Below are 25869 nucleotides of genomic sequence, written 5' to 3'. Positions count from 1 at the left end.
AGTTAGTCATATCAAGTGGATATCTGACACATTTACAGTCTTTTTGGCATCAAATTCCCTCTTTGTGTTTCCTCGGACAGTGTTTCCCTGTTGAGCTGCAGGTGGAAGTATAGTAACAAAAAGAGGGACTTTGGCACTAAAAAGACTGTAATGTTGAAAGATATCTACTTGATTTGACTCATTTGGACGCTGAAGCTTCATATTAGCTTCAGATAAACTTTTAAATACATTTTTTGCACAGAAGGAGGACTGTGGATTTTGTCCTCCATCACTTCCATTATGAAGGGTTCTTCTAATGGTCAGTATGAACAGGAGGAATGATTATTATTAGAAGATATCCACTTCATTTGATTGACTCATATTACTTTCAGATAACCCTCACTTTACAATAAAAGCATATTATACATTTTTACAGCTGCATTGTTACATCAAACAGAAATATTTTTAAATGATCATTTCAGCTTGACAAATGTGGTATCTTTGGACACTTTGGGATCTCCACTTTAATTTAATGCAGCATGTTTTTATGTATTAGGGCTTTCAAAAATTATTAAAACGATTAATCAATTATCAAAATTGTTGCGGATTCATTTATTTGTGTAAATGTTCTTACTGTGAGGAACACAAACTACACAAGTCTGGTTTTACATTTACAATCATCACACTTTATAGAACAACATGTCAACATGTTTCAGTGATTCTTTGCTTCTCATTGATACTTACAGACAGCAGTTATGTTACATTTGATTGTAAAACCTCGTAAGCCCCTAAAAATGTCTAAGTAGCCTCAAAATTGTAAAGAGAACATATTTTCACCCTTTATAACAGAGACACATACTCTACTCTTCCTGTTCATGTTCAAACCTTGAAGCTAAATGACACACAGTGAAATATTCAACCTCAGGACATCATGACTGTTATGGCTGCATCATTACGTCTAATGAAATAAATCTTGATATATTTTACATCACTGTAGATACATTTCCCTAAAATTCAGTCTTGATACAGATTTGGTATCTTTGTAAACTTTGGGATGTTCACTAGATTTTAAAGCTCTGTTGGTTTGAACAGAGTTTCTCTTCACGTGTTTCTCATGATGGATCCATCACCACTGAAGAGATTAATGGATGAATATTGGGAGGATATTGAAGCAGTAAAAAGACAAGTAAAAGGTAAAAATCCATCAAAAAACAACAACAAATGATATAATAAATCATAAAGGAATGAACACATTAATTATATCTTGATTAAATCAGGTTTATACTGTATATTACCACTGAATATGTACATTTGTTAACATGAATGACAGTGAATCTTTTAAAAATGTATCAGTTAATCATTGTTTGGTATGTTTTCATGTCGCTAATCCTTTGCCATGTAAGTATTGACTACTGTGTTAGTACTGTAGTATACAGTAAATACTTCGTCTGGTGTATGTTTAGACAGTGGACTCAATATGTACATATTTATAATAATAAGTATTGATGTACATTACTGGCAATGCTTCATAGCTTAATAAATTGCTGATCATAAAAAAATAGTTTAGGCAGTTTGATTGACAGGACAGATGATCAGAGGGGCGGAGTTTTTACCACCATCATTAAGACCAGGATAGAAGTATGGGTAGAGTTTCTCAGTGAAGGAGCAGCCAGTAAAGGAGTAGATAAGAGCTGCAGCATCTACATCATAAAAGGAGACCAGACCCTCCTCATAATCCACAAACACCCCCACCTTCTGAGGCTGAGACTTCAGAGAGAGACGGACTGAAGGACCAGCACAAGCTATGTACTGATTTCCATTTCTCAACACTATAGTCCAGTAACCATCCTGAGGTCTCAGAGTGATCATTCCCTTCCTATTGATGGACTCTCTGGCCACTCCTAAAGTCCAGTCAGTCTTCCCTTTAACCTGAACCTCAAAGTAAAATCTGCCTGAAGAGAAACTCTGCTTTCCTAAAACACAGGAACAAAGAGAAAATCTCTCTGAGTTGTCTGGGAGATTCTTCTCCACATCACCATGATTTACTTGTTTCTCATCATCAGACAGGATGAGATGAGGATGTGCTGTATCAGGATCAAGAGTCACATCCACTGCATACTGCTGGACCCTCTTCAGCTCAGCCTCAAGCAGCTTCTTCATCTCTTTACTGAGCGTCTCCTCCAGCTGAGCCACAGCTTTCACCACAGTCCCCTCATATGATGGTGGACGGACGCTGACCTCTGTCCAGTCTTTGGTGGGTGGAGCAGCTTTCAGGGACGGGAAGTTTTGGAGGAGGTGGAGGTGGTCTTCAGAGCGTGAGAGCTGCTCCACCTCAGAGCTTCTCTTCATCAGATCAGAGATTTCCTGTTCCAGCTCTTTGATGAAGTCTTCAGCCTGTTTCTCTGTCGTTCTTTGCTTCTCTTCAATCGTCTCAATGAGCTCATTCAGGCTTCTCTCAACAGACTCCTTCAGAGCGATGAAGACCTGAACACCTTCTGCTTTCTCTCTGTTTGCATCTTCCTTACTGAGGTCAACTGAATGTTTGATCTCATCAATCTTCAGTCGTCTCTTCTGGATCATCTGCTGAATTTCAGCCTCTGTCTTCCCCAGCTCTGCCTTCTGTCTTTCATATTCTTCTTCCAGAGGAACAACATCATGTGTCTTGTGGTCAGAATAGGTGCAGAGCACGCAGACAATTTTCTGGTCGGTCTTACAGAACAGCTCCAGAGGTTTATTGTGCTTCATACACATCCTGTCTTCCAGGTTCTCCACAGGGTCCATCAGCTGATGTCTTTTGTCATGTGAAACTTTCACAGGAGGCTCCTGGTGAGTTGGAACTAACCAAATTATAACTAAAGAAAAAGGAACAGACATCACTTATTGGAGTGATATTACATGCTAACAACACAAATTAGAAACATATTTGGCCCTAAACAGACAGTATACTGTGACAGACGATCTAACCACAGTAACTGATAATAACCTGAGAAAGACATTGACGATGTTCAGACTGAGTGATCATAGTCTGGCAATAGAGAAGGCCAGACACAGGCAGACCTGGCTGTCCAGAGAGGACAGACTCTGCTTTCATTGTTATGAAGGAGCTGTAGAGACAGAATTACACTTTCTATCAGAAAACCAAAACTACAGAAATATTAGGGAGGAATTATTTCCAAAATTTGACAAAAAGTTGTCCCGACTTCCAAAGTCTGACAGAAAGGGAGAAATAAGCCCTGATTCTGGAGGAAAAGAAGAATGTGCAGTGTTGGCTGCTAAATATGTCACTTCCTGCCACAACAAGTAGGACATAGACATTTATAAATATACTTCTAATTAACATATTCTATTTACCACCGCCATCTCCTTTTGTTTTTTATGTTGTTATTTATAGACTAACAGCTGTCTTTTATTGTCCTTAATAATACGATTATTTTATGACCACTACATTAACACCATCATAATTTGTAATCATCATTTGTGCTTTGGAAATACAAGTCAAATGTCATGCCTATGGAAATGAATTGAATTGAGCCTCACAGGAGAAGAAAGCCGCCAGACACCCCAGAAACACCAGACAGGACTTCAGTTTGGTTCCAGTACAGACGTCACAGGGAACTTCTCCTGGTTTGGCAACTTGTTGCTCTGAGCTGCTGCTGCTGGCTTCCTGTCTGAACTGAGCAACAACCTCAGTGAGCAAAGTGTTGATGTGAAGCTCAGGTTTTGTGTTGAAAACTTCGTTACACATTGGACACAGGCACTGGTCATTACTGTTCCAATGTTTATTGATACAGTTTTTGCAGAAGTTGTGTCCACATGGTGTGGTGACTGGATCAGTGAACATATCCAGACAGATGGAGCACAGAAACTGATCTTCAGATCGCAGACAGCTGGCATCAGACATATCTACAAACAGAGAACAAAAGTGAAAATGTGAAAAAATATTTCAATTGCAGAAATATTCATTGTATGTTGAGTATTAACTTCTGTAGTTTAATTTCAGTTAACTTCACTTGAGTCACTTAAATCAGACTTGTCATTATTGGCGGGCCCCAAGTGGCCAAGCTTCTCCAGTCTGACTGCTTAAATGAAAGTACTAAGACTTAGAATCTAAAAGATTTTCAATGTAATGAATCTATATTATTTATGTCTCAGAGACTGAACTGGAAGAGGATCCTCTGTTTTCCCACAAAACAACAGCAGGTGATCAGCAGGCAGCATGAAGGAGAGAATGATTAAGCTGTTCTTTTCTGTTTTGTGCTTTAGTGCACAACAACTGATTTTTTTTTATCTCCAGTGAGTTTTAAAATAATAACTGACCACTCAGATCAGATCAAAATGACCAAGAAAATAAAAACTATCAGATGTAAAATGAATAGGACCTGAACCTTTGATGTAGATAACATGGATGTTTTTGTGGAGAGGAAGGAAAGAAAACTCAGCTGGTTTTAAGAAAGACAGCTCAATCTGTGTGTTTATGTTCATGGCTGGTTTAGTTGTGTAACAGAATGTCAGGCTTAACAAATAGATCAATAAATATCAGGTTGTGTATAATGTTATAACAATTTTCAGAGGTGCTTGGCAGCTGTCAGTCATAATTAAGTTTTATATGGTGCAGAACAATTCTGGCTTTGTATTGAAAATCTCTACAGCCAATTGCAGGGTGCAAAGTGAACATGACCCATACCAGAATGTTTTTAAGACATAAAGGATATGTCTGGTGATTTTTTTGTATTTTTCTTATCATCAACAAATCTCATGTTTGGATCCAAACCATCAATGAACTGATCTACTAACAAGTATTGTGTGTGTATCAAAGCCTGATATATCTTATTCCTCCGTTGTTGCTCCAGAAACTATTAAAAACACATCAGTGAGCCACACAGCTGCACTGGGTGACATGTTCCTTCATCATGAAGAGTTTGGTCATGTTAGTTTGTTTAGAAATGGATCCAAAGACTAATAACAGCGATCAGGTTTTCAGTCTCCAGAGAGTAGTTCTGTGTAAGGCAAACGCCACTGAGCATGTGCAGCTTTGAGCAGCTTTACCTTCCCTCTGACTGCTGTCGGTCAGAAGCTGAAAGGAGGAAAGTCTTCTGTTCTCTGAAGCCTCCTCATCATTATAAATATCATCTGACACAAAGAGAAACAGAGAGACATAATTTTGAAATTTAGTAACCCTGCATTGAAATAGCATGAGTCAGTGGAAAGTTCAGGAAGAGGATGAGTCTGAGAGGAGGAAGGTCCTCTGTTCTCTGAAGCCTCCTCATTGTCACTGACATCCACTGAGAGAGAGATAATTAACAATCAATAAAATATAATAATATGCAATTTAGCTATGACAATACTGTAACGGCATTTGTGTCAATAAAGCTGATTTTGAATTGATAATTACTATATCAGAGTGGAAGTGAAGACTTTTCCACTGACAGTGAAAGAAGAGATGTTTGTGTTAATCATGGCAGACAGATGAAGGTCGTCTGTGTGAATGTGGAAGTTCTTCAGTATTAAAACAAATAAATAACATGAACGTAGCGTTTCTGTCTGACCTCCACAGTCTGGATGTGACAGATGGCATCTTGTGTGAACAAGTTAATATCTTGTTTGTATAAGATTGTTGCAGTTTCTGTCTTCCTGTGACTGACCTTCTGGTCCTGAGCTGCTGTCTGATAAACTCTGCAGCAGATCATTCCTGTTGATCTTCTTTAAAAGCTTCTTGGTCACCTCCACAGCTCCAGGAAGTTGGTAGGTCTGCACCATCAGATCCACGGTGTCCCGTCTCTCTGCCTTCTCCAGCTGGGATGCTTTGATGGCTTGGTGGCCTTCCAGACATTCATCCTGTAGGAACCACTTGAATTCCTCAAATTCCTTCTCAATCAAATCCTCCAGAGTTTTCACCAGGTCCTCCTCCTTCATCATTTTCCCTGTAAACATGGCAGAATATTTTCAACATGAAGGACTTGCCATTTCCACAAACACTAGTCTACAGCCAGATTTTCGCTATTCCCTATTTTATTTTATTTTTTGACTTGAGTTAATAATTGTTGTCTTTTTCTGTCAGTGCTGCTCTACAGTATTAGCATAGCATGCTACCTGTGCTGTTAGATGTAAGTACAGTGAGAATTAAAGGACAGTAATAATGTTTATGACTCTATGATATTGTTTGAGGGGTAAAGGCTTGGTTCAGATTTATAAATTGGTTTTGGGGGTTGGGGTCAGAAATTTTAGTTGTTTGTTAATTTATTGTCAGAATTTTTTTTTCTATGTTTGTATTTTTATGGGTCAATAATAAAAATGTATTGCACATGTAATTTACAAACAGTACAGAAAATAATGACATGTTAAATCAGTTTAAAAATTAACACTGAAATCTAGTTGTTTCTGTGATATGCAATATGCTTTTCATCGAAGGAAGTCATTACATACACTATGACTCTTCATTGGTAGTATATTTTTTAAATTGCGTTATTTTAATTTGCTTGCAATATTTCCATATTTCTGCAATTTTACCACAAAGAAAGCATATAAAACAACACAAACTGTATTGCTGTATCTTTTTTTTTAGAAAATCTGCAGCAAAATCAAGCATTTTTGTAATGAATCACAAAAACATTGTAAAACCCTGAGGGAGTGATAATTGAAGCAGGTCGTTACCCTCAATAGTATCAATATAAACCTCTTTTTCTACACAGACCTGATCAGGACACAAGTGAGCTGCTGGGCTGATGAATAAGTTGAGTAAGTGGAATCGATATCTGGTGCTATATTATTTGTGCTTCTGCATTAAAACATTTTCACCTGTGTGAAACGGAAAAGAAAAGCTGGAGAGTCTGAAACAAATATGGTTGAAAATGTTTCAGTCCAGAGTAACGGTTGGTTTGAACTCTTCATGTCTGTCAACATTCGTTGATTGGTGTGATCACGGATCGCTTCTTTTGTGCCCTTATATGGAAAACTGTTTAGTGTGAGTTCATTGTGTATCATAAAGGATGTATTGACTCTACTGTAGGTTACAGTGATCAATTAAACTAAATATGAATGTGACACAACTTTGTGTACACATATCAGTTTAAAAATATTTTTCACCATTAATTATATAGTTATGTAAGTGATGAAGAAATGCACATGTAATGTCAACTCTTCCTCTACACCCTTATACAGTGAGTCTAGTTTAAACCATCCAACCAGGACCAATATTAGCTGCAGTTTTTATATATATATGTATGTACATATATATATGCCCCTCGATGTAGCTGGATAGCTCAGTGGTTAACACTGCTCACTTTGGCGCAGGGCGTGGAAACACATATCCAGTGTGGACCCTTAGGCAAGGTCCTTGATGCTGCTGGCCTACCTCAGTATAAGTGAACCCGCAAATTGAAGAGTTATACCGGCTCGGACGTTGCTCGTGTCAACAAGGTCGGCGTCAGGTGTTGGGGAACCAGGACACCCTGATGAGAAATGGGCTACTGGAACAAGACATAGAGGGAGCAGAGCAGAGAATAGGGATCTGTTGGAATGCTACTATACAAGTAACTCCCGATGAGAGGGGCTACATGTAGAGGTTGTGCTTCGAAACCCAACATCTAAGCTGACAAAGAAACAACTACTAGCTCAGTGTTCCAACATCCGCAAACGCCAACTGCTATCACAACTAGAGATTGGTGAGGTACAACGAACATGCTACGGCAAGGGGGAGCCAGGACGACAGATCAGAGGGGAGATATCATCATCCTCCCCACACTCCGAGATTGGGTACCAAGCCCCAACAAGCCCTTACAACCTTAACACAAGGGCATCTGACCTAAGAATGTAAACCCAAGTACCCTCTGAAAGTCTGCTAGAGGATGTGAATGCAGCGCTACGTACTATCCCTACTAAGACCGTAACTGAGACCAATCAGCTGATATACACCACAGCAACAGTGATCCTAGAGATGCTTGGCCACAAGATGAACACCATAAGCCACAAAGAGCATTACCCCCCATGGAGAAGGAGGCTGGAGGCCAAGATCAAGGCAACACGGAGAGAAGTTAGTCAACTCTCAGAGCTACAGAAAGGTTTGGGGACAAAAGGACTGTGATACCTAGGGAGTACAACAAGCTGTCTATACCTGAGGCACTGGAGACTGCCAAACAAAGGCTCACAGCTCTGGCTACCCACCTGAAGAGATACACAGGAGAAGCAGAAGCCAGGAGTAAATAGGATGTTCTCCACCGAACCATCCAAATTGTACTCTCAGTGGCAAGGTAATAACACAAGAACAGATCCTCCCAGGGCTGAGAATGAACAATACTGGAAGAGCATATGGGAAAAGGAGGCATCACATAACACCAATGCTCAGTGGCTAGTGGATCTAAGAGCAGACCACAGCAATCTCCCAGAACAAGATTCAGTGACCATTACAATGGCAGACATCCAAGAATGAGTGTCAGGTATGAAGAACTGGACAACCCTAACCCTAACCCTAAGACAGATAAAACAAGAGAATAAAAGTTACTTTGCAGTATAAAATATTAGCCCTCATATTTGGTTTAATAAAAGGCAATGGCAAACAGAAAAGTCTTCAGCTGTGATTCAAAAGAACTGAGAGTTGCAGCAGACCTGCAGTTTTCTGGGAGTTTGTTCAGATATGTGGAGCATAAAAACTGAACGCTGCTTCTCCATGTTTAGTTTTTACTCTGGAGACAGAAAGCAGACCTGATCCAGACCACCTGAGAGATCTGGATGGTTCATAATGTAGCAGCAGATCAGAGATGTATTTCGGCCCTAAACCATTCAGAGCTTTATAAACCAACAGCAGTATTTCAAAATCAATTATTTGACAGACAGGAAGATCTGAGAACTGAGAACTGTAAAGATCTGAGAACTGAAGTTATATGATCCACTTTCTTGGTCTTAGTGAGGACTCGAGCAGCAGCGTCTGAATCAGCTGCAGCTGTCTGATCAATTCTTTAGGGAGACCTGTGAAGACAGCATTTCAGTAGTCAAGTCTACTGAAGATAAATTCATGGACAAGTTTTTCCAAATGAGACATAAGTCCTTTAATTCTTGATATATTCTTCAGGTGATAGTAGGCTGACTTTGTCATTGTCTTAATGTGGCTGTTGAAATTCAAGTCTGAGTCCATGACTACACCAAGATTTCTGACATGGTTTGTAGTTTTTAATATTGTCAATTGAAACTGAGTGCTGACTTTTAATCGTTCTTCCTCGGCTCCAAAAACAATTACTTCAGTTTTTTCTTTGTTTAATTGAAGAAAATTCTGGCAGTCGTTGATTTGTTCAATGCACTTACGCAGTGCTTGTATTGGACCATAGTCCCCTGGTGATATGGTTATGTAAATTTGTGTGTCATCCGCATAACTGTGGTAGCATATTTTGTTGTTTCCCATAATCTGAGCCAGTGGGAGCATGTAGATGTTGAACAGAAGAGGCCCCAGAATGGAGTCTTGGGGAACTCCGCATGTCATTTTTGTCCGCTCAGATGTGTGATTACCTATAGACACAAAGTAGTATCTGTCCTTTGAGTAGGATTCAAACCAGTTTAATACTGCGCCAAAAAGTTCCACCCAGTTTTCCAGTCTGTCTAGTAATATGTTGTGGTCGACCGTGTCAAGTGCGGCACTGAGATCCAGTAATACTAATACTATAATTCTGCCACTGTCAATGTTTAAGTGTATGTCATTGAAGACCTTAACAAGAGCAGTCTCAGTGCTGTGGTGTGGTCGAAATCCTGACTGGAAGACATCAAAACAGTTGTTTAGTACCATAAAGTTCTTCAGCTGTTGAAAAACAGCTTTTTCAATGATCTTGCTTAAAAATAAGAGGTTTGATGTGGGCCTATAGTTGCTCATTAGTGATGAGTCTAGATTGTTCTTTTTTTAAGAGTGGCTTGATGACGGCAGTTTTCAGGGCCTGTGGGAAGACACCCGAGAGAAGAGATGTGTTGACAATCTGAAGAAGATCTGAGGCCATGCAGTTTGAAACAATTTTGAAAAAGCCTGTAGGCAGAATATCAAGGCAGCAGGAAGAGGATTTCAGATGTTATGGTTGATCGGATGGAGTGCGAGAACGGGTCATGCATTTGATGGATTGGGTGTCAGAATTGAAGACAATATCAAAAATATTACATTTGTGGACAGACTGATGAATGATTCATAAAGTTGCTGATAAATATCAAGTATGACTGCAAGAATGATGCCAGGCATCATCAAGGCGGAAACAAAACTTGAAAATAGAAAAATATTAAGAATCTTTAAGAGACAACACCCATCTTACATGGAAAAATGTTTTATTTACAAAAGTTGTAGGATAAGATAAGAGATAAGATTAGCCCCTATTATCTCCCTTTGGAGGAATTGGTCTCAAGCATTCAAGAGAAAACAGGTGACATAGCAGCACACAGCCTCTCTACATACACACAATATATCAATATACATGTACAATCAAACTACAGTTAACATGCAGTATCACACACAGATCCATACACACCAGAACACACACACCAAAAATACTACAGAATTCTCTACACTAAAATATTGCACAGATGCCCTACATCAAGATCCTGCACATTACCCCCAATAAGATCCATAATGCCCCCCCAACACACACATACACACACACACACACACACACACACATACACACACACACACACACACATACACACACACACACACACACACACATACACACACACTAACTGATCACTACTTACAAAATGTAAATTTCAGTCCAACATGTAAGAATATCTCTTAGGATCAGAGGGAAACAACACAATCCTCTACAGCTCTACTGTACAGGTGGTGTTCTTCCTGTCTGGTATTTGGGATTTGAGTTTAACAGACAGGTTACCAAACTATGTCGTGATGCCATAATGAATAATAGATTCAATGGCTGCTCTGTAGAACAATAACATAATTCTTTTATCCACCCCATGGACCCTGAGCCTTTGCAGAAAATACAGACGCTCACTGATTCATGAACAAACCTACTCCACTTGATGAGCCATTTGTAACTTAGAATACCTACGTACTTGTATGTTGTTACCTGCTCAACTCTCTCCTCGTGGATTAAAACTGGACTGTGATCACCAACATTGATTATTCATTGTATGATTACTGATATATAAAGTTAAGCAATTTTGATTTGCACAGAACTGAAACATCTTTTTGATAAGACTCATTATGAAATGAAAATCATGAATTTTTCTTTCTGAGTAAAGGTTTGTGTTAAAATCTGCTGAAACACAGTAAATGTTTTCTTCTGTACTCACCAGTGTTGTTGAGAAAGATCTTTGAACTCAGGTTAAGTTTCCTGAAGACAGAAACACAGAGACGTGTCTCGACTGCAGCTTCGTGTCACTCTGACAAACTTTCAGTTTAATCTGAAGAGTCTGACGTTGAACCTGTCCTGTATTTCTAGTTCTGCCTTATCTTGTACTCCAGCTCGATTGTTTAGATGTGATAATATTTGGCACAAATTAATCTCAAGGTAGATGTGTTTCTACTTCTGTCTTCTTTTCTTCATAGTTAGTCTGTAGCAGCTAATTGATCACTACTTACGAAATGATTTCAGTCCCACATGTAAGAATATATCTTAAGATCAGAGGGAAACAACAGCGCCTTTACAGTCCTCTACAGCTCTGCAGCTAAATTACTGTCAGTTACTGTCAAAAACACATTACTGTCCAAAGTTCAGCTCACTGTTTGTTCTGTAATATTTTAACTTTTCATGTAACTCTTTTAATTTCTTCCTTCTTGTAGTTATAAATTAGATCAGGAGGTTGAGAGGTGTGTAACAAACTGTCCTCCCTCTCTTATGTGCTTTTATGCTGACCTCACATACAACTTCCTGAAACCTCAGTGACTTTTAGACAAAGAAGATAAAACACTTCCACAAACAGTTAAGAGTAGTTTCATTCACTACTAAATGTGTTTTCATTCACTTTACAGCATCTGTTTTAGTCTTTTAGCTAGATTACATATTGTGTGTTTTTTGCTCTCTTTGATACTTTAAGTACATTTAATCAAATTACATATGGTGTATTTTTACCTTTTATCTTCTTTTAAATAAATGCTTTTGGAATACACGCTTTCTATTTAATGTTGCTCGAGAGTTAATACTGCCAACCTCTGCTCTCCAAAATCCTTCAACCTCTACTAGCTATTGATATGGTTATTTGGGTTGTATGAAAATTAATTATTAATCATAGTTCCAAATTGATATCTTAGTATAGTTAATGGGACTGAATCAATCCATTGGCTGCCTTTTCCCTGTCTTCCAGGGTGGTGCCCCAAGGTTGGACTTAATTTCATGTAAATTTAATCTAAATGCCCTACATAAATGGTGCATGATCACTACAGTACAGTGTTCATTGTTTTACATTGAGACAAATTTTTAAGCCTGACGTACACACAGTGTGTTTTAACCTTGTACCTGACAAACTCATCAGAAGACACATTATGTCCTATTTACAGCACTGAATATAATAACATGTGTAATGACTCTTCTGTAGGTTACAGTGACCTATTAAACTAAATATAAATGTAATAAAACTTTGTGTACATATATCAATTTAAATAAATATTTTTCATAATTAATTATCTTAAGGCCATAATCAATTATTAGAAAAAAACACCCTTCAGTATTATTAAATGTTTATATTTTTATAACAATAACTTAATCCAGCCTAATAATATATAGAGAAGCCTGTGAAAGTCTGACATGGACACCACTGATTTTAATTAAAAAATAAATGAATAAATCTGTTTTTGACTGGTTAATGTGAAAGCAGAGAGGCTGGTTGTTGACCTACAGTATGCAAACGGAGTTACTGTACATGTTATGTTTTAGACTTTTTAACAGGACACCATCAAAACCCTAATTTACTCTGTAACCATGAGACCAGTTTATTGTTTATTGTTAAGAGGATCCATATTAGCTGACGTGGTTGCTAGTCTTCCTGGGGTCTAACCAGTCACACTTTTTTTTTAATCAAGCATTGTTTATTCAGGAAATTTCATGGAAATCAAGATTTTTCTTGCAAGCAAGACATGAGAACAGGTTACATATACACAGGAGAATCACAATAAAACGGTTCATTCACATCATAATCACAAAACAATCATCACACACACTCAGACACACACCTTCAAACAATCAGAAACATCCTGAAGAATAGCAGCTACTAAAACTTTAAGTCCCTCAGAAGAACAAATGGTTCTAACTTTAAGCGGTGTTCCAGTTCCTTCCAGTGGTGAGGTGTTAGTGGAAACCAGTCTGCTCCAGTTCAGAGTTTGTATGAGGAACTTTTAAAGTCAACCTGCACTGTGATCTGGTGTCATGGTTATCAGCTCTGAGCTCAACTAAAGATGTTAAATAACTCTGCAGTTTATACCAAGGCCCTATGACTGAAGACATGGATCTGCTGGTTATGACCTCTGACCTTTTCATATAACTCACAGTGATGAGTGCGATAACTGTCTGCTGTAATGAACCTAATGACACTGTGGTAGGAAACATCTAGAGTTTTCAGTGGCAGCAGCAGCAGCGTACAGGATATCTCCATAATCCAGTGTGGTTTGGGAGGTTTTGTTTCCTCCTTCAGGTTTGGACATGATTATAGTTACATAACTCTGGCACAAATGAGTTTAATCAACAGGGAAACATTTCACTTCTGTTATCTTCTTTTTTCAGCAGTGTTATTTTATTGCAGTTCACAGAACAGTTTTCACAAAAACAGATCAGGTCCTCTGCAGCTCGGTCCTCTGTCAGTCCAAAGTTCAGCTCACTGTTTGTCCTGTAATGTTTCAACCTTTTCATGCTGAATCATATAAGGAAGTTGAGAGGTGTGTGCATTCTGTCTCTGCCTTTAACCAACTGTCCTCTCTGATGTGTGCTGTTATACTGACCTCTGCTGGACACAGAGGGGGAAACACATACAACTTGTCCAAACCTCAGTGACCTTAAGAGGAATAATAATAATAAAACAACTGATAATAAAATAAAACACCTCCCCAAACAGTTTCTTCTTCTGCACATGATTTAACTGCAGTGATACTGTATAGCAGAGTAGTTTCATTCACCACAAAATGTCTTTTCATTCACTTTACAGCATCTGTTTTAGTCTCTGACATACATCAACATTTTCTGTCTTTTAGGAATGAAGTTGAGGACTCAATGCTGGACTAAGTCACATGTTTAAAACAACCTGTCACGAACTTGTTAGAAAACCTTTTAAACCAAAGTTATCTGGTAATTAATGTATTCAAACACAGACCAGCCATTCAAAGTGCTTTACATGAAACATCAAAAATAAAATAATGAGAATCAAAACACAAAAACATCAAAAGTAAAATAGTAGAAAATGTGAAAGAATATAATCAATACAGATTTTGAAAAACAAGTTGATCAATTACAATTCAATATAATGAAATCATATTTTTGAGTTAGCAACAACTCTCACAGGATTTTACAAATATTTCTTACAACATTTCAACTCTAGCAAATAAAAATAAAAATAATAAAAATAAAATTAATAATATAGAATGATATGAAAACAGGCTGGAGCTGAATATTATTTCACCAACAGGATGTGTTCATTTTCAGGTGTTTTTAGCATAAAGAGCTGCTATTTGACAGCTGACACAAAACGATATTTAAAGATTATTTTACAGTCAGAAAAGAAGTCTGCTGAGATGTGATGTTGCTTCATTACTTGAGTCAATAGTTTCTTTCTTCTGTCATGTTAAGAAACAAACATCCAGATGTCTTTCTCAGAGTGTTGCTGCATCCTCCTGCAGCTCAGACAACCAAGGTGGATAACCAATCAAGAGGCTGGATCTAAAGACAAGACTGAGCAAAAAACACACAACAAGACGCTTCTTTTTAAAAGTTTAATGAAGCTTGAATTGTTGGATTATCAACAATTTCTACATGATGTAGAAATGTATTAATACATCAGCATGTTAGTATACTTCAAATAAAATATGTTAATTTCACTTGAGTAGACCATTCTCTCTCATTTACCAAATAAATATCTGTATTCATTTGTTGTGAAGGAACATGGTTGTTTACTGATACTGACCCTGTTCAGCTGTAAAATGGTTTAATGACTCACATCAAAATGTGTCTGTTATCATAATTAAAGGTGAAAAAAGTCACTATCACTATTAATATTGATAGAGATCAATAGAATTATACCCACAGCCAAGTAACTTACAAACCAAACTTAAAACTTAAAGACACTAAAATAATTGTATATCAGTACAATTGCATCCATAGACCAGTAATTTACATACTAACAGTAATATTAACTTATCTCTACATCACTAAGTATAACAGATACCAGTAAACATCTATTTTCACTTTAATAACTCCATCCTTTATAACAGAGACACATACTCTACTCTCTATGTTCATGTTCTAACCTTGAAGCTAAATGACACACAGTGAAATATTCAACCGCAGGACATCATGACTGTTATGGCTGCATCATTACATCTAATGAAAAAAAAAGTCTTGATATATTTTACATCACTGTAGATTAATTTCCATAATCAGGGATGAAGAGTTTAATGAATCAATAGTTTGGGGAAATTGAAGCAGTAAAAAGAGACAAGTAAAGGGTAAAAACAGAAAAAATCACAACATAAAACAATGCTATAATAAATCATAAAGGAATGGAAGGAAGGAATCATATTAATCATATCCTGATTAAATCAAGTTCATATGGTACATTAACATTGAATATGTAAATCTTTAACTGGTAAGAATACTTCCTCTATATATTTACATAGTGGGTGTGAAATGCAAAGATTAACTGATTAAGTTTATGAATTGTTGAAACTGCTTAATAAGTTGTTGATCATTAAAAAATAGATCAGGCAGTTTGATTGACAGGACAGATGATCAGAGGGGCGGAGTTTTTACCACCATCATTAGAACAGGGACTGAAGAATGGGTAGAGTTTCTCAGTGAAGGAGCAGCCAGTAAAGGAGTAGATAAGAGCTGCAGCATCTACGTCATAAAAGGAGACCAGACCCTCCTCATAATCCACAAACACCCCCACCTTCTGAGGCTGAGACTGCAGAGAGAGACTGACTGAAGGGTCATTACAAGCACTGTACTCATTTCCATTTTTCAGCACTATAGTCCAGTAACCATCCTGAGGTCTCAGTGTGATTTTTCCCTTCCTGTTGATGGACTCTCTGACCACTCCTAAATCCCATTCAGTCTTCCCTTTAACCTGAACCTCAAAGTAAAATCTGCCTGAAGAGAAACTCTGCTTTCCTAAAACATCAGCATAACACCTAAATCTCTCTGGGTTGTCTGGGAGATTCTTCCACACGTCACCGTAATTTACTTGTTTCCCATCATCAGACAGGATGAGCCAGGAATTTGCTGTGTCAGGATCAAGAGTCACATCCACTGCATACTGCTGGACCCTCTTCAGCTCAGCCTGAGCGAGCAGCTTCTTCATCTCTTTACTGAGCTTCCCCAGCTGAGTCACAGTCCCCTCATATGATGGACGAACGCTGACCTTTGTCCAGTCCTTGGTGGGTGGAGCAGCTTTCAGGGACGGGAAGTTTTGGAGGAGCTGGAGGTGGTCTTCAGAGCGTGAGAGCTGCTTCACCTCAGAGCTTCTCTTCATCAGCTCAGAGATTTCCTGTTTCAGCTCTTTGATGAAGTCTTCAGCCTGTTTCTCTGTCGTTGTTTGCTTCTCTTCAATCGTCTCAATGAGCTCATTCAGGCTTCTCTCAACAGACTCCCTCAGAGCGATGAAGACCTGAACTCCTTCTGCTATCTCTCTGTCTGCAGCTTCCTTACTGAGGTCGACTGAGTGTTTGATCTGTTGAATCTTCAGTCGTCTCTTCTGGATCATCTGCTGAATTTCAGCCTCTGCCTTCTTTCCTTCATATTCTTCTTTCAGAGGAACAAACTCATGTGTCTTGTGGTCTAAAATAGAGCAGAGCACGCAGACACATGTCTAGTCAGTCTTACAGAACAGCTCCAGAGGTTTATTGTGCACAACAAACTATTTTTTTTTTTTATCTCCAGTGAGTTTTAAAATAATAAATGACCACTCAAACTGATAGAGAAAGTCCTTTTTAAAAAATTGAGACATAAAAGTAATGAACAGAAAACCAAAATGACCAAGAAAAAAAAACTGTCACATGTAAAATGAATAGGACCTGAACCTTGGATTTAGATAACATGGATGTTTTTGCACAGAGGAAGGAAAGAAAACTCTTCTGGTTTAAAGAAAGACAGCTCAGTCTGTGTGTTTATGTTCATGGCTGCTTTAGTTGTGTAACAGAATGTCAGGCTTAACAAATAGATCAATAAATATCAGGTTGTGTATAATGTTATAACAATTTTCAGAGGTGCTTGTGGAGGGTTAATGTGGAAGTTCTTCAGTATTAAAACAAATAAATAACATGAACGTAACATGCTGTCTGACCTCCACAGTCTGGATGTGACAGATGGCATTTTGTGTGAACAAGTTAATATCTTGTTTGCATAAGATTGTTGCAGTTTCTGTCTTCCTGTGACTGACCTTCTGGTCCTGAGCTGCTGTCTGATAAACTCTGCAGCAGATCATTCCTGTTGATCTTCTTTAAAAGCTTCTTGGTCACCTTCGCAGCTCCAGGAAGTTGGTAGGTCTGCACCATCAGATCCACAGTGTCCCGTCTCTCTGCCTTCTCCAGCCGGGATGCTTTGATGGCTTGATGGTCTTCCAGGATATCAGGCTGCTCCAAAAACCATTTGAATTTCTTGAATTCCTCGTCTTTCAAATCCTCCAGAGTGTTCAACAGGTCCTCCTTCGTCTTCATTTCTCCCTGTTAAAATCACAGAATATTTTCAACATGAAGGACTTGCCATCTCCACAAACACTAGTCCACAGCCCGATTTGTAGTAAGGATCAGAGACTTAAACACAATGTGTTTAAGTCTCTGCCTGCTTCCCTTTTGGATTCTGCTGACTGCTGACTTGTTCCCAACCTCTGCCTTCAATCAAAAACTTTTTAAACTTTTTATTTGTCTTGTTGCTGAGTCTTGCTCTTGAGTCCAAACATCACCTACCAGAAACATTGGAAAATCATAAATGTAGCATATGTATTGCATTGTATCTGTGCTGTAAGATGTAAGTACAATGAGAATTAAAGGTGCAAGCAGCAATGAATGGGTCTTTGCGACTCCGCGCACGTCAGGCTGCGGCGCAATCGAAGGGCTTCTGTCACGGACATGTAGATGTCTTCAGGCACAGGCTGTTTTTTGAGACAGGGCAAGAAGGAGATAAACATCACTTCCTTTGTTCACTGTTTTGCCTGCTGCTGGGGCTGCTTTACTGAAATTTCGTAGGGGGCGCTATTCAGCCAGTTTGCATCACTGATGGAATATTGTCATGTAGACGTGTTCAGGCCGGGACTCTTATTAAACATGTAAAGTCTGGTGCAGACTGGAGCATTTACAATAAAGTTATAGCAACTTCCTCTGTCATGGCAAAACATCAAATCTCAACAGTGTGAGAATTTTCTGCAGGATGAGACATGAGACAAGTTTTGGGCCCATTCACTTGAATTTTAATTAGTAAATTGAAAACTCTTGATGAGTTTGTGTGTAAAACAAATTAATTTCCTAATTTTCATCAAGTCTATTTTTAGAAAAGTAAAGACTTTTGACCCACATGACCTGGTCAAAGTTTGATTGACATGTGTACTGTCAGGTGTGTAGAGACAATAAGTAACTGCAGCTGGACACAGAAAAATACTCATATATTTGAATTGAGAGTGTGAGTGAACCGCTAGGTGCTCGGGCCCTAATAAAGGAAAAACTGCAGTACAGAGCTACAAATTTTAGTTTTGATGGTATTTTTCTGCAGCACTTTATCACTAAACTGTCACCCTCACTCTAGGTCATCCCCACTACTGAATTATACATATAAGACCTATAATTATTGTAAAATAAATGGCAATAACACCAAACTTCATACAAAGTTTGTATATAATGTACTGTATGTATATAGATCTTTCTGCTGTATCCTAGAAAAATGAGCTGCATTCAACTCCCACACCCACCCAAGATCTCTTCCTCTCCATCCCCCTCATGGGAGGTAACAGCTGTGGTGTCCCCCCAAGTCACATGACATGGGCAGGTGGGAGAAACCTATGTGGGACATTCAACCCCCCCTGGCATACTGTATGATATAAGTTTGAGGAAGTTTGTCAGATTGTTTGATGAATATGTGATGAATAATAAATGGAAGATAACACACAGTATGACAATCTGACATGTCAGATAGGTTGGTTTGCTTGAATGAGGTAAATCACTCTCTAAAACAGTGAAGAGACAGAAATGTATTTAATACTCACAGAGAAACAACAGCTGACTTTTTCCTGACTGAACTCTTGTTAATGGTAGATTCTCCTACAGACTGAGAGAACTGAATCTGTGGAGTCTTTATGAGCCAGTGAGCAGAGCTGAGAGACACAACATGAAGAGTGACAAACAGGAACTAAACCTTCACATTTCCTCATGCAAGAGAGAAATGATGTGATTGTTTAAAAGTAGATCAGTATGTTGTGTCACTACACCCAGGAAATCTCATCTGCCCAATGAACACATCCTGTTACTGCAACGGACACACAGACTGTTGCAACATATTAAAAAAGCACAGAGAAACTGCATCATATCAGGATGGAGACAAATATCTTAAAACAACATAAAACCAAATCTGACACCACCAGAAAGAAGATATGATTTCTTTTATTCAGGTGAACTGCCGCTAAACTGATTAAAACTTAAAACACTTTCATGATGAGCACATGCAAACACAAAGTATAAACTGAACAAATCTAAATGTAAGAGACAAACATCAAACATCCAGAGGGGCAAGGCAGGCAGGTCAAAACACAGGCAGCAAATAATACTGATAGTAAATTAGATTTTAATCACCTTTCAGGTAAAACAAGGACACAACATCCAGAAACAAGCAAAACAATAAAGACATGTGCCAAGCTGACAGACTCTTACCCAAAAAGACAGAGTGCTGTAATAAAATCAAGAGCTGCTTCAACAAGTGTTAGTTTAGGGATGTGAACACTTATGCAACCAACACAAGTTGGGGGGTTTGTTTAATTTACAAAAACAGTTTACATGTATATTGACATTGTATGTTGTTGTCCATTAGTTGTTTCTATATGATTGTATCTATTTTTTCACCCATGTACTTGTACATAACAGTGATATGTTCAATTATCTTTGTTTGACCTGTTGTTCATGTGTATCTTCCTGAATATTTTAGTGTGTAAGTACACTGAGAGCCACTAGAAACTGGAATCAGAGTCCTTGTATGCATAAACATATTTGGAAAATAAAGCTGATTCTGATTCAGAGTACATACATACACCTTAGACCCTTACCACAAAAACATTGCAGATTGTAACTTCTAAAAAATCCTATTTTATCAGACCATTACTTTATAACTTTTGAATTTTTATTACTGGACTACACATCATTAGACAAAATGTCTTGACTAGATGTCTATCTGATAGTGCTGTAGCTAAATTTGAGGAAGCGACTCCTTTCTAACTGAATTCAATGCCATGTATCAATACTACAGAGGACTCTTATGCTAACTTAAGTCCCCAAATTGATAATCTTGTTGATAGTGCCACAGGCTCATTGCAACTGACACTGAACTCTATTGCCCCTTTAAAAAAGAAGATAAAACATAAGAGGTTAGCTCTGTTGTATAACTTCTGCAAATTAAAGCAAACATCACTAAATTTGAAAGGATTTGGCGTTCCACCAAACTAGAAGAATTCTGTTAGTCTGGCAGAATAGTCTTAAAACATACAGGAAGGCCCTCTGTCATACCAGAGCCGCCTCTTACTCATCATTAATAGAGGAGAATAAAAACAGCCCTAGGTTCCTTTTCAAACAAAGAGTCATAACTCTATTGATCCATGTATTCCTATAGCTCTCAGTAATAACGACTTTATGAGCTTCTTTAATGATAAAATTCTAACTAATAGAGACGAAAATTAACCACCTCCTGCCCTCAACAGGCACCGTTTTCTCCCCAAACACAGGCACCTTAGTAACAGCTGTAAATCCTGACATATATTTAGACTGTTTTTCTGCAGTCGACTCTCCTGAGCTAACTTCAACTTCGATTTGTTCATCTAAACCATCAACCTGTCTCTTAGACCCCATCCCAACTAGGCTGCTTAAGTACCACAGTCCTTTAAAGTAGCTGTAATTAAACCTCTTCTTAAAAAGTCTAATCTTGATTCATGCATTTTAGCCAATTATAGACCTATATCTAACCCTCCATTTCTCTCTAAGATCCTTGAGAAAGCAGTCTCTAATCAGTTATGTGACTTTCTACATAACAATAGTTTATTTGATGATTTTCAGTCAGGATTTAGAGGCATCATAGCACAGAGACAGCACTGGTGAATGTCACAAATGACCTCCTAACTGCATCGGACAAAGGATTTGTCTCTATACTTGTCCTGTTAGATCTTAGTGCCGCATTTGACACCATGGACCATCACATCTTATTGCAGAGACTGGAACATTTAATTGGCATTAGAGGAACTTCATTAAGCTGGTTTAAGTCCTATTTATCAGACCGATTTCAGTTTGTACATGTTAATGATGAATCCTCCGTGAAGGCAAAAGTTAGACACGGAGTTCCACAAGGTTCTGTACTTGGACCAATTCTATTCACCTTGTATATGCTTCCTTTAGGTAATATTATTAGGAAACACTCCATAAATTTTCATTGTTATGCAGATGATACCCAATTATATTTATCAATGAAGCCAGATGAAACCAATCAGTTAAACAAACTCCAAGCATGCCTTGTGTTTGGCCCTAAACACCTTAGAAACACATTATCTAATGATATAGCTACTCTTCACTTACGTAATATCACAAAAATCAGGCACATCCTGTCCCAAAAAGATGCAGAAAAACTAGTCCACACATTTGTTACTTCTAGGCTGGATTATTGCAATTCCTTATTATCAGGCTGCTCTAACAAGTCTCTAAAGACTCTCCAGCTGGTCCAGAATTCAGCTGCACGTGTTCTGACTAAAACTAGAAAAAGAGATCACATTTCTCCCATTTTAGCTTCACTGCATTGGCTTCCTGTAAAATCCAGAACAGAATTTAAAATACTTCTCTTCACCTACAAAGCCATTAATGGTCAGACACCATCATATCTTAAAGAGCTCATAGTTCCCATTACTGGAGCTCCACTGAATCTCGGTCCTGTCTGTCAGCTGAGCATGCCAGCTGCAGTCGGACACGTTCAGTAACAGGTCCAGTTAATGTAACTCCAAGATTTAATATTTTAAAGCAAGATTTTTTACCAGCTGATAACCGCAGGAACAGACAGCCAGAGAGCTGAAGAGCTGCAGGGTGAGGTGCGAGGAGGATTTCTATTATTTTTGTGACTTTCAGCTCTGACTTCTGGCTTGTTTAAGTGTCGTTGCGCTGTTTGTCTCCCTTTCACTATTGTTATTATATGTCACTGAGCAACTCCTACCCTCCTGCCTCTCCCAGCCCCCCTCTCAGCCCCTTGCCCACTTTTTAGCATTTTTCAGAATTATGCAGAGTTAGGCTCAGACCTAGAGGTGACGTTAAACTTTATTATAATTATTAATTATTTCTGATAGCCACCTTCTGATAGCTGACGTTATAATAAATTTGCTCTGGCGATGGGTCTGACTTATATTTTTTTGACAATTGTGAGTTTGAAATGAAAAGTGTAACTTCCTGTTTGAGAAAAACTGTGAGTTTTGTGGTAATGCTGGTTGTTGAAACACAGTAGCCTAAATATACACACAGAACAACAGAAACAATTATGTCGACTGCGTCTCCTCTGTGTTTCTGACAAACTTTCAGTTTCATTTTGAGGAATGTGCCGTTGAAGCTTCCTCTTTGCAGCGTTGCTCCACCTCTTACTGCAGCTTGTTTGTGAGGTTTTGTTTCCTCCTTCAGGTTTTGACATGATTAAAGTCACATCTATCTGGCACAGAATGAGTTTAATCCTTAGAGAGACATTTTAATGAAGTTTAGTCTAAATTCAATCAAGCTATTATTCATTCATTCATTCATGTTATTCCCCCCTCTCTCTCCTCCGCTTCTCCTGCTCTTGTATCAGCTGATTAGAGGCCTTAACTCTATTCAACTTAGTTTATCCAGTTAGATTCCACCACAATCTCATGTCTTAGCTGTCAAACTTTAAATCTGTTCTTCTCTCTGTTGCTGTCAACTTTCATTTCAGTGCGAATCATTGCGAACCTCCTCCACTCCATTCACCTCCACTTCATCATGTCAGCACCAGGTCTGAGATGATGTTAGCCTAATAATAATATTATTAATGATCCAACAGGTGCAGCAGCCCTTCACAACAAGAACTACACACTAATTTATCAATTTATGCCTCAATTTTCTTCATCAGTGTCTGAATATAATGGAGATATTGTTCTTGATGAATAATGAATATATTTTAGCCTTAAAAGAAATGTGTCCAAAGTCAAATGTCATTATAATACATTTCCTCTAGCAATGGGCCTGATTTAGCCTATGTTTATTTGTCAATTGTGAGTTAAAAATGAAAAGTGTAACTTCCTGTCTTAGAAGAACTGTAACTTTTGTGTTAATGCTGGTTGTTGAAACACAGTAAATAATATCAGCTGTACTCACCAGTGTTTGAGTCACTTGTTGAGGAAGAACTGAAGAACTCGGTTTAATTTTTATTCAGACAGATAAAGAGACGTGTCGACTGCAGCTCCTCTGTGTTTATGAAACTTTCAGTTTAATTAGAGGTATGTGATGCTGAAGCTTCCTCTTTGCGGTGTTGCTCCACTTCTTACTGCATCTTGTGAGGTTTTATTTCCTCCTTCAGGTTTAGACATAGTTTGATCATAGTCACAAACATCTGGCACACGATGAGTTTAATTTTAGGGAGACATTTTACTTCTTTTGCCTTCTTTTTCAGCAGTGTTTCTTTCTTTCTTTATATGGTACTTTTCAAGAGCAGAGAGGTCACAAAGTGCTTCACAGAGGAAATAAATCATAAACATACAGACATAAAACACAATAAAAAAAAAACAGAATGAATAGAAATCTGAAAAAAGGCAAGTCTGAACAAATGGGTCTTGAGCTGCTTTTTAAAGGCGTCCACAGTCTCCACAGATCTTAAATCTAATGGGAGCGAGCTCCGACATTTAGGAGCCACAGTCTCCTTTAGTTTTAATCCTCGTTTTAGGAACAACCAGCAAACCCTGATCAGAAGACTGTAGAGACCTGCTGGTGACACAAGGCTGCAGTAGATCTCTAATGTAGGCAGGTGTCTGACCATGCAGAGATCTATGGGTGATCACAAGTACCTTGCTGACCTCTGCTGGACACAGGGGGGAAACACATACAACTTGTGCAAACCTCAGTGACTTATACTGATGAGGATGTTCTAGTAAAGGAGATTGTGAATTGAATAAACATGTGGTCAGACAGATGTAGGGGGGGTGATAGTCAGAGAGTATTACCTGCTTTGTGTGTGGGACAGAAGTGACAGGAAGTCAGCTGCTTGGGTTTTGTCAGTATGGATATTCACAATCAGTGGTTGTCATCATCAGGAATGGCTGAGAGTAACATGTCTAGTTCGACTACAAAGTTTCCCAGTTGATATCCTGGTGGGAGGTATATGACAACCACAAGTGACTACTCCCTAAATGTCTGACAGATTAGTAAACACTTGGATAAATTCTGTTTTGTGTACAGCCAATTGGCAATTCCATAGGCCAAGAGTTAAGGAGGAGTGAGTAGAGGAGGCTTTTCTGAGTGAATGGACGTTCTCAGGGTTGGATTGTCTGTGACAGATGTGATTTTTTGGAAAGCCTTGGATGACAGGGATGTCTTTGTAGCACATGGTGAGTGAGGCTACGTGAATAGATAGTAGAAAAGGAATGACCAGGCGGTGTCCTTGATCAGTGGACTCACACAGGTCTTCACCCAAGTCGGTCTTAACACAATGAGAGCTGATGCTTCCACTGATGCTATATCACAGCTTGTGTGTTTAAGTACCAGGAAGTATCACAGCTGAACCCATCAGATTTTCACAGCAAGGCAACAATAGAGGATGTGACCTGCGTCAGCTGACCCACCAGTTGAAACTCAGAGAGTGAAACCAGGAAGTGCTCTGCTCCAACGAAGCCTGACAAAACTCAAACAGCAAATCTGAAACAAACTCAAAAACAAAGTTTCAAAAACACCAACCAACTGCTATCTCCTGTGTTCTAGATCAGAGCTTGATATATTGCCATGAATTAGGGAACATAAACATGTGCACACATACACTTATGCAACACATGTAAAATGATTGTAATGTGGTGTAAATATTGTAATATTTGTATGTTCATGTCACATTTATGAGAATGTCACTATTTATGATGTGCTCAACTTAACTAATATACTTTTGGTAATGATGTGATGATATGTTATCACCATTTTTAAGTAGAAAAGTTTAAACAAAGACAAATCCTATATGCACCACATTTGTGTCAAACCTGTTACAATGTGTTTTGCATTGTCTCTGACAAATAAATAAATAAAGAAATAAATTTGAGAGGAAGACACTGATAGCAAAATAAAACACTTCCACAAACAGTTTCTTCTTCAGCACATGATTTAACTGCAGTGATACTGTATAGCAGAGTAGTTTCATTCACCACAAAATGTCTTTTCATTCACTTTACAGCATCTGTTTTAGTCTCTGACATACATCAACATTTTCTGTCTTTAAGGAATGAAGCTGAGGACTCAATGCTGGACTAAGTCACATGTTTAAAACAACCTGTCATGAACTTGTC

The 25869-nt window shown here is 38.3% G+C and overlaps 1 protein-coding gene across 1 annotated transcript; it reads right to left on the bottom strand.

Annotated features, from left to right (window-relative positions):
* Window positions 1-1469: 1469 nt before the first annotated feature.
* On the bottom strand, window positions 1470-23789 carry LOC122977806 (E3 ubiquitin-protein ligase TRIM39-like). The gene is made up of 4 exons (XM_044345567.1): window positions 23705-23789; window positions 17539-17821; window positions 16885-16937; window positions 1470-2595 (listed from the first exon to the last, which is right to left on the bottom strand). The coding sequence occupies exons 2-4, from the start codon at window positions 17813-17815 to the stop codon at window positions 1543-1545; spliced, it is 1383 nt and encodes a 460-aa protein (XP_044201502.1). The 5' UTR covers window positions 17816-17821; window positions 23705-23789; the 3' UTR covers window positions 1470-1542.
* Window positions 23790-25869: the final 2080 nt, after the last annotated feature.

The sequence above is a fragment of the Thunnus albacares genome, chromosome 3, assembly GCF_914725855.1.
Source record: "Thunnus albacares chromosome 3, fThuAlb1.1, whole genome shotgun sequence".
Classification (NCBI taxonomy): domain Eukaryota; kingdom Metazoa; phylum Chordata; class Actinopteri; order Scombriformes; family Scombridae; genus Thunnus; species Thunnus albacares.
Note: the sequence above shows the minus strand (reverse complement) of the source record. Positions and strands in the feature narration are given on the sequence as shown.

Excerpts from the sequence above, each read along its gene's own strand:
- LOC122977806 (XM_044345567.1), bottom strand. The coding sequence starts at position 17,815 with ATGAAGACGAAGGAGGACCTGTTGAACACTCTGGAGGATTTGAAAGAC. Across the intron at positions 16,938-17,538 it reads CAGCAGCTCAGGACCAGAAG|ACCACAAGACACATGAGTTT; the intron begins GTCAGTCACAGG and ends GCTCTATTTTAG. Across the intron at positions 2,596-16,884 it reads AAGAATATGAAGGAAAGAAG|GCAGAGCTGGGGAAGACAGA; the intron begins GCAGAGGCTGAA and ends GAAAGACAGAAG.